The sequence below is a fragment of the Pangasianodon hypophthalmus genome, chromosome 15 (assembly GCF_027358585.1).
Source record: "Pangasianodon hypophthalmus isolate fPanHyp1 chromosome 15, fPanHyp1.pri, whole genome shotgun sequence".
In the NCBI taxonomy this organism is placed as follows: Eukaryota; Metazoa; Chordata; class Actinopteri; order Siluriformes; family Pangasiidae; genus Pangasianodon; species Pangasianodon hypophthalmus.
In genome coordinates, this window is record NC_069724.1 from 17,077,167 (window position 1) to 17,086,520 (window position 9,354).

Here is a 9,354-nt window from a genome sequence, read left to right on the forward strand (position 1 = left end):
ACAGAAGGGATACCACATGATGTAAACCATTGATAAGCCTCACAAACAGGAAGACCAGGTTAGAGTTTGCCAAAAACATGAATAAAAGTCCGTACAATTCTGGAAAAAACATCCTATGGACAGATGAGACAAAGATCAATTTGTATCAGAATGACTAGTTCCCTTGTATTTATTCCCCCTTGTATCACTTAATACAATAAGTATTCACCCCCATTACTGTGGAAGTCCTGAATTAGTTTTGCTGCAACCAGCTGCAACAAACATACAGTATACTGTATATATGTATGTGCATGTGTATATATATATATATATATATATATATATATACAGTACACTGTATGTTCCTGGAAGGCCCAGAAAAGCACAAGGAGTTATTAAAATAAGTTCAGGAAAAATTTCTGGAAATGTATGTATCTTGGTATTAAAAAAAATATGATTCAACCATGAGGAGGGGATTAGTCAGAGCAACCAAGCAGTCAAAGGTACTGCTCAATATGATGCTAACACCACCATGCTTCCATAAAACCCAGTTTTGTGGAATGTCCAGGCTATAACTGTCCTGTGAATAGTTGAGTTGTGGATCTCTCCAGCTCCTTCAGAATTACCCCTGGCTTCCTTTTTGCTTCTCTGACTAATGCCCTCTTTACCCAGTAACACTACAAAATGAAGGGGGGTGTATTTATGCAACTCACTGTATGTATGTATGTGTGTGTATATATTGAACATTATCATTTATTGAAGAAACACTTGTCTCTATATTATATTAGTGGTGCACTGAACATTATTATGAACAACTATTATTTCTTTGTAATTGACTTGTATAATTTGGAGCACTTTTTTGAGATAGGCAATTTACATTTATTGCAAACTGCTTATAGAAATGCTTCTTTACTGAAATATATTCAGCATATAACACAAGATTTAGAATTAAATGCAAGTTTTAAGTTTTGATTACAGAAATACTGTAGTTTATGCAATGTGAATAAAATTGCTATTCCCAGTATGAGAAATTCCTAACATGAGACACATTGGGCCTGCTTATGAGAGTAATCATCTAGAAACATCCAAAATCTACTATTATGGTGATCAAGAAAGAGATTTTCAGTACTGAATCCAAAATTAACAAAACTATCATTTCATCGTTTATTATGAACAACAATAAACAATCCAAAAAGAACTAAATCCAATGAAATCAAGCAGAGCAGGAAATACAAACACCGGATTTGAATATAAAGAAAGATCAACAAGGACAGAAAAAGAAACATATTCAGTTTAGTGCAACAGGTAAAACAAACATCAGTGTTTCTGAAAAACATAAAGCGTAGCAGATATTCACACTTGGAATCACTTTTGGTAAATTAACACCACTGTTAAGCAGGTGTTAGTTGTGTGTTCACAGCATTTCAGGAACAATCATCTTAAGTAATGTGTGAGTTCACACTAACAAGTGACCAGATGTTGATGTCGCTCCAGGTTTGTCTCTTGTAGTCATAGCGTGTCCACTTTTCCCACAATTCCTATAAATCTGGTAGTAGCCAGTATAGTGTATCAAAATTTCTACACCTCACCAGAAGCGGATAAATCAGTAGCCTGGGAGATGATGATTACATGTCTGGGCTTCTTTTTTTTTTTTTCAATTCAAAGTTGCAGACAAGTAAGCTAAGTAGGATAGCAGTTACCAACCTTTTTTTCCCTTCTCTTGTTCAACCAGAGAAAGAAAAGTCCTATTTTCAAACCTTTCAGTATGTACATTTAAACTAAATGTGTTTCACAGCTTTTACTAGTTGGATAAATTTGTGTGCATGGATGACATCATCTTTTTAGTATGAAGAACACATAAATAATATAAAGACGCTAGCCAGACTATAATATCTTTTATGTGTGATGTGAAGAGAGAACACTGTAGCTTATAGCTAAATGTGACTTTTTCTCATGAGTGCAGACATGATGGGTTACCTCAGACTTTCCTAGAAAACGATACACTATGGCTGAATCATCCCCTATATGGGATTTCATAAATTCAAATTTATAACTAGCTACTTAACTAGCTAGTGGTGAGATACACTCAAGCGTATTTTGTGAAGCACATTTTGTTTAAATATACTTTATTACATGACATTAGCTACCATTTTTAAGTTTTCACTTGCCCAGTGGGTTAGCTAATGGATTTATGATTTGTCCAATCCTGAATATTTTAATATCAGAATAAATCGCAGGAAAAGATTTGACTGTGGTTATAAGATGTGCATTTGTTTGCGCTGTTAAATACAAATAGAAATTGGGGAGAGTACAGAATTGAGCAGATTTTTGGATATTCTGTACTGTAGAATTGGTCCATAGAGTTCTGTGTCGCAAACTTGCACAGTAACTGAAAAGTCGCTTGCTAGTGTGAACATGGTGACAGAGGGAAACTGAAAGACAAAGATAATGTAAGTAATGTAAGTTTTTATCCCAAAAGGAAAAATGCTGAATTGGTTCCATTAACTTAACAGGAGGATGAATATAACTGGTGTGTATGTGTCTGTCTCAATCGATAATATTAATGTGTAAGTGATTCAGACAGTCTTTATGCCAAGAGGGAAGGAACCCGCTTCTGTAAATGAACTTGAATGAATATTGATAAATGTTTGGCTTCTTTAATTAGTCTGCTCCCTCAGTGGTGACGGACGCTATGGCGCTCACGTAGTAGGGTCCCTCCTTTAGGTATGTTTTCAGCTTCAAGTAATTTTGAGTGCCGAAGATTTCTTGTGTGCTAGATGAGCTCAACAGCGCACCAACCAGCTCGAATTTACAGTCTTTTGCCTCCTTCCCCTTACTAACAGAGCGCTCCACCACCCATTCAGCGAATCCTGGTGATGACATCATCATTCGCTGGCCCCAAGCCTGGCATGCAATAGCCTGTGGTTCAAAATACCAGAAAGGATTTTATTTAGTATATTAAGGTGGTCTATCATTTGGCAGGTAATAAAACCATTAAATATTTACAGGGACAATTATTTAACAGGAAAGACCCTTTGATCAGAATAATTGCCTTCTAATCACCTATTCACTGAAGTTGCATGCATGCACATTTCACATGTCTATATACATGAATTTTTATTTTTGGTGTTACAATCAGACTCCTGTTTGTTTAGGGAGTGTGTAAATATCAGAGTAACATTTTAACAAACCATGATTTGCAGTTAAACAGTCACACAAATTCTACATAATTTGTTCATCCTAATGTTTTTTTTTAAGTAATGTTTTTAACAGCATTGTCATTCACTCCCAGAAGCCAATCCAAAGAATTTAGTGTCTCAATCTGATGCAGAAATACTTCTTTTTACCTGACTACCCAGTTTTTTTTTATTTCTTTGTAAAAACACATAACTGTTATGCTGAATTTTGCTGTGACAGGACATTTATGTAGTGTTTTTAGAAGGAGTCTCCAGTGTCAGTACGTTGTAACGATCAGAGATAATGCTGTGAGTTTAAGTTTTCTGACACAGGAGAGTCTTCAGTACAAGAGAGAGAAAAGAGACGGTGTTAACGACTGTTAATAGCTGCTATAACACAAGTGATAACAGGAACTCACTTGTTTTGTGGACGTTCTAAAGCATTAAATCCAACTATAAATGGATAAGAATTACGTGCCATTCTTTACTTATTAAAGCATTGTTAAGCAGATTGCTGTGCTACAAGAGGAATAAGACACTTTGGGATGCACTGTTTTTTTTTTATTTGGGGAAAATAATCAGCTTTTGAGTGTTAACAGTGTCTACACAGCAGGCCTCATCACCCCACTGATTATTTTCCTACTACAGCATGCCCTCTAAGGTTTTATTCCTTGTGTATTTCAAGTAATGCTCTGCACCTGGACTAATCATCTATACTGGTAAGGAATAATGCTAATAGTATAACTATTTTAGCTCCTTTTATCATGGTTTATTATCATGCACGTACACCCTGTTTAACATGCTTTAGATAGGAAACACACACGCACAAACTTACAGTGAATATGCGTAGCGCGCTGCAGTGTAACTCAGGGAATGGCTGAGTGCTGATGTTCCTGATCATTTCCATCGGCTCTGAGCTCAGAGAGCAGAACCACGACTCCGTTAGCAGTAACAGGTCATCCGTCTGCTGCTCCACCTGCGTGGCATACACTCACATTCTAAATCTGGTCCTTCCTTGCCATTATTTCAGAGAACGAATATAAACTCTACCAGAAGGAGTACACACAGCTCCTTATTCTGTACTCTTGAGCTTACAGATGCACAAGATTGCTTAACGTTGTTCTGATCAACAGCAGAGAGACTAAGGCCATCCAGCCAATTATGAATTTTTGTACATTGTGTATTGTGATTTACAGATCTGCACTAGGATGAAATTCTGGCCCCATCCCTGACCGCCTCCACCTGCCCCACCCTCTATAAAGCTGTCTCAGTATTATTGGCACCCTTGATAAAGAGTGGTGAAAAAGGTTATAAAAATGTCTTTGGGGTTAATTAGCTTAAACTAACAAAAGACAATTCTAATCTTTAATCTAACTAGGGTTGTTCTGGAACGTCAGTCCACAGCAGGGTGAGCACACACACACATGCACACACATATTCATACTGGTAGTGTGAGTAGCTGAGCAATGGCCTCCAGACTCCTCGCTCTGAGATCAGTAGCTCCATCTTGGGCTAACTTACTCATTCGCTTTATCACTGTGTTAAACTGTTCACCTGAGAAGCAGAGAGTGATCACACACACACACACACACACACACACAGATCACATATACAATAGAGAAGATACAACTTCCACCAGAAAATGCATACATCAGCAGCACAGTCTGCAACACACATACACACACACACCTGTTTTATGCAGCACTTGTTTGCCCTCAACAGTGCCACCCAGCACTCCCAGAGTATCCAGGGCAACAGGGATCTGTGTGGAGTCAGGGGACATTGCCATGGCAAACACCATGTTGAGGAATGCTGGGTAATTCTCACACACCTGCTGTGGGCTGTCCATGATGGCCAGGTTCCCAAAGAACTTCACCAGGCCTGCACACATACATACACACACTCCAACGCATTTAACCAGGCTGGAAGAAATGCACTTTACTGTATTCTAAATGCAAATATGCATCAACGCATACACACAAACCTGGCAGGTAGAAACTGGAGAAGGGATCGGAGTCTGCGGCCAGAATCATGTTGGATATTTTATCCATGATTCCCTGCTGTGCCAGGTACTGACGGCCATGTTGGCTCTGAGCCAGATTGGTGACCATCTCTATAGCTGTCGCTCTAAATGCGTGAGAGATCTGAAGTGAGTGATCTGTAGTACACACTACGATTATTTATAAAAATATTATTTCTATCATGTTATTTAATCCATATTTATTTGAATTTTAATGGTCTTTTCTTCTGAATAGAGCGCATTTCCTCGAAAACATGCTTTGCACAAGTCTTGTTCATTCCTATATTTTCTGGTTTAATGGTGCTAGACGTTCGACACTTCGCCCCACTGTAAATGTATAAATAAAACCCTACCTGGCTTGACTAATACACACTACAGTGTAACACCTGGCGTGTGCATGAACTGTGTGCATTACCTGATGAGAACATCGTCTCCAGTCAGTTCCTCAAGTAGTTTAGTGAGAAAGCTGCTGCTGGCGCAGTAACCCAGTGAGACAGGGGACACAGAGCAGATCTCCACCACCAGCTGCATGCACACACACATTATATACATGTACACAAAGTGTGGTGTGTACATGCACATGTGAGTGCACAAGTACACAGAGGGATATCTTACCCACATTACTTACTTACACTTACACACACCTACCAATATATATACACCAATCAGCCATAATATTAAAACCACTGACAGGTGAAGTGAATAACATTGATTATCTCGTTACACTGGCAGCTGTCAAGTGGTGGGGTATATTAGGCAGCAAGTGAACAATCAGCTCTCGAAGTTGATGTGGAAGGACAAATGGGCAAGTGTAAGGAGCGATTTTTACAAGGGCCAAATTGTGATGGCTAGACGACTGGGTCAGAGCATCTCCAAAATGGCAGGTCTTGTGGGGTGTTCCTGTTATGCAGTGGTTAGTACCTACCAAACGTGGTCCAAGGAAGGACAACTGGTGAACCAGCGACAGGTTCATGGGCGCCCAAGTCTCACTGATGCGTGTGGGGATCAAAGGCTAGCTGGTCTGGTCCAGTCTCACAGAAGAGCTACTGTAGCACAAATTGTTGTAAAAGTTAATGCTGGTTATGATAGAAAGGTGTCAGAACACACAGTGCATCGCAGCTTGCTGAGTATAGGGCTGCGGAGCCGCAGACCGATCAAGACTGCGCAGAGTTCAAGGTGTTGACTTGGCCTCCAAATTACCCAGATCTCAATCCAATCGAGCATCTGTGGGACGTGCTGGACAAACAAGTCCGATCCATGGAGGCCCCTCCTCGCAACTTACAGGACATAAAGGATCTGCTGCTAACGTCTTTGTGCCAGATACCACAGCACACCTTCAGAGTTCTTGTGGAGTCCATTCCTCGATGGAGCAGAGCTGTTTTGGTGGCACAAAGGGGACCTACACAATATTAGGCAGGTGGTTTTAATGTTATGGCTGATCGGTGTATATACACATACACACGCACACACACACACACACACACACACACACACACAAAGGATGTGAAAACTCAAAAGCAAAACGGGTGTAAGTGGAACAGCTGATGCACACCTCATACACTCTGTATCTGACAATGTCACTGATGGCCATCACGTCGTTGAGTTTTTTTAACAAATCAGTGCGGAACAGAGCGTCAAGCCCTGCCTTTGTGTTGCTTAGCTTGCTGAGGGCAGATATCGCCTGAAAGAAAAGTAAAAACGTAAAAATGCAAAAGAATACAAGCAGTAAGCAATGACTGTAGGTTAGCTGTTTCAAGAAAAATAGAACTAGTCATTCAAACAAGATATGTTATAGCACTGAGGTTATTTAACCAGCAGCTACATATCCTTACACATCTGAGGTTGAGATCCTGAACTAAACCAGATCTGATAGAACTCCAGGAACAGACAGGGAACTAAATACTGCTAGAAGAATTCTGTTAGAATACGGATGGTAATTTGAATAACTGAATATCTGAGTTCTTATACAGTATAAATCTTAAAATACTTGTTTAACTAATTGATTATTCAAATAAGGTATGTTTAATTAGAAATAAAAAAAAGGATTTAATTACTTTTAATAAAGCATGCAATTTAAAATCAAGAATGTCAGACTCAAGCAGCTGGTATTATCGTTAACGTTAAGCAAAATGGTGGCTTCTAAGCAAAGCTATATTTGAAAATACTAATATACGTTAACTAATTTCACATAATTTAATGTGAGATTCTGCTACATTTTAGTATATTTTGTACTATTTTGCATTTTATAAGCACATTGTCCTTATTGTTAATTGTGTTAGCTAATTCACAGTACAGATACAACACATTATTGTATTTGCCATTTTGAGCTCTAGATATTTCTGTTGAAATTTTTCTGTTTTTAGAGACTCTCAATCCAGGGTAGTCTCTCGTGATTCATAACGTCAAGTAGTCTTTCATTTGGTACAGCTGAATAGGTGAAAACAATTAAAATACCTGTAGAAGCTAAAGATCTTCAGGAACAAAACTGAAACAAACCTGGAATATGTAAATCTATATGACCAATGACAGAAATTGCCCATCATACCTCTTTAGATACACCTAAACTTTCTGCCCCCATGCTCTGGATCACATCTTGTAGAATCTCAGGATTATTCATCGCCTCTGCAATCCCATCAGCATCGCCAAGCATCCGCCCAATCTGCAAGCACATAAACCGGTTCATGAAAACAGTTAACAGAAGAGATGATGTGAATGCAGACATACTTGAACATACTTCCGACCTGCGTGAGAGCGAGCACTTTGACAGAATTATCCGGGTGGTTAAGTCCGCTCTGGAGCTCCACTTTGCAGTTGCGAGCCAGGTGGGCAGGGTCTAATACCTCCAAGACCCGTCCCAAAATCTCCACACAGACTTCTATCTGCTCCCTATAAACACACACAGCTGTCATATTTGAACGCAATGAATGCTGAAGTAGTACAGACATCAGTTAACACTGATTAATGTTTTGTAATTCCCTTAAACTGAGATATTAACCTGTAAGATGGATCATAGATAGTAAATAATACCTTCTCCTTATATATTTCACTATAAGTCCAACAGAGACTTTTACATCACTACAGAGACACTGATTTTGATAGCAGAGAACTGAATCCCAAATGGATCCCTGTTAGACATATATCCTGTATGTAGGGTGAGATTACTTGTATTAACTGTATTGTGCACTATATGTCTAACAAGGATCATTTGTGATTCAGCTTCCTACTACCATAATCAGTGCACTACACATGGTATGACATAATGGCTTCTACACCCTACATAGTGCATGAGATTTTTAAAAGGGATCCATTTGGGATTCAGCCCTGTACCTGGTATAGGTTTGCTGCATTCAGTACAAAATAACACCTGTCACACCCTCTCCAGCACACTATGACCAACAGGGAATAAAATAATGGTTGCTACAAACAGCAAAAGTTTATTATTTGTCCAAAGGTCCAAGTATGTTTTCATACTTTTAGGATCCTGTATAAGTAATGACTTTAAAGCCCCTGTGTAGTGCAGCTCATGCCCAATAGTGAGCCATTGGGGAAGACGTACACTGACTCAGCAATCTGAAAACATACGTGTCATTTGTGTTCAGCAGCGAGAAAATGATTCCCAGCTGCTCAACGGATAAAGTTTCCCTCAAAGAGCTAAGAGGAGTCGCCAAAACAGCCGTCCTGAGGCTCCTGAGGCTCCTGAGTCCCTCGACTGGATCCTCCACTTCGGCTAGCTCTGCTAACAAACTTTCAATGGTAGCCGCCATGATGCTCAAAATGTTTGAAATGCGTCAGCGCGCGACGAGTTTAGCCCCACCCCTCTTAGAGCGTAACAGGGAGGCCAGTGCGCATGCGCCGAACGAGACTCCTGCAGGCACAGAGCTTGAAAAAGATTTAAAAAGTGAAAAGTTTATTGTCATTGTGTTTCCTAGAAGAAAACGGATTATATTCTGACCAAATGTTCTAATAACTTAGATTCAGTTGGTTCTCCTTATGAGGTGACATTCAAGGCACTCAGTTCTGCAATAGTTTGGTGTACAGTTCATGTGGTTGAACATGTTTTGTTTTTGTGTAGCTTTTTGGTTTTCTGAACTTGAATGATAACCTAATAAATTTTTTTAAATAATCTTTGGAATGATTGTGATTATTAGTATTATTTTGTATTATAATACGATACAACGC

The 9,354-nt window shown here is 39.2% G+C and overlaps 1 protein-coding gene across 2 annotated transcripts; it reads right to left on the reverse strand.

Moving 5' to 3' along the window:
* Positions 1-1,119: 1,119 nt before the first annotated feature.
* On the reverse strand, positions 1,120-8,954 carry psmd5 (proteasome 26S subunit, non-ATPase 5). Of its 2 annotated transcripts, none has more exons than XM_026929316.3 (10): positions 8,758-8,954; positions 7,917-8,061; positions 7,721-7,834; positions 6,728-6,856; positions 5,591-5,700; positions 5,140-5,282; positions 4,845-5,036; positions 4,600-4,709; positions 3,991-4,131; positions 1,120-2,898 (listed from the first exon to the last, which is right to left on the reverse strand). In XM_026929316.3, exons 1-10 carry the CDS (start codon positions 8,937-8,939, stop codon positions 2,641-2,643), a joined length of 1,524 nt encoding a protein of 507 aa, XP_026785117.3. In that variant the 5' UTR covers positions 8,940-8,954; the 3' UTR covers positions 1,120-2,640. The 2 variants fall into 2 exon arrangements, with proteins under 2 accessions (XP_026785117.3, XP_053096411.1); XM_053240436.1 differs by lacking the exon at positions 8,758-8,954 and adding an exon at positions 8,503-8,736.
* Positions 8,955-9,354: the final 400 nt, after the last annotated feature.

What these genes read in the sequence shown, in the direction of transcription:
- psmd5 (XM_026929316.3), bottom strand. Translation starts at nt 8,939, where the DNA reads ATGGCGGCTACCATTGAAAGTTTGTTAGCAGAGCTAGCCGAAGTGGAG. An exon ending in AAGTGCTCGCTCTCACGCAG is followed by an intron (nt 7,835 to 7,916) that starts GTCGGAAGTATG and finishes ATGTGCTTGCAG; the next exon opens with ATTGGGCGGATGCTTGGCGA. An exon ending in GGAGACGATGTTCTCATCAG is followed by an intron (nt 5,283 to 5,590) that starts GTAATGCACACA and finishes TCACGCATTTAG; the next exon opens with AGCGACAGCTATAGAGATGG.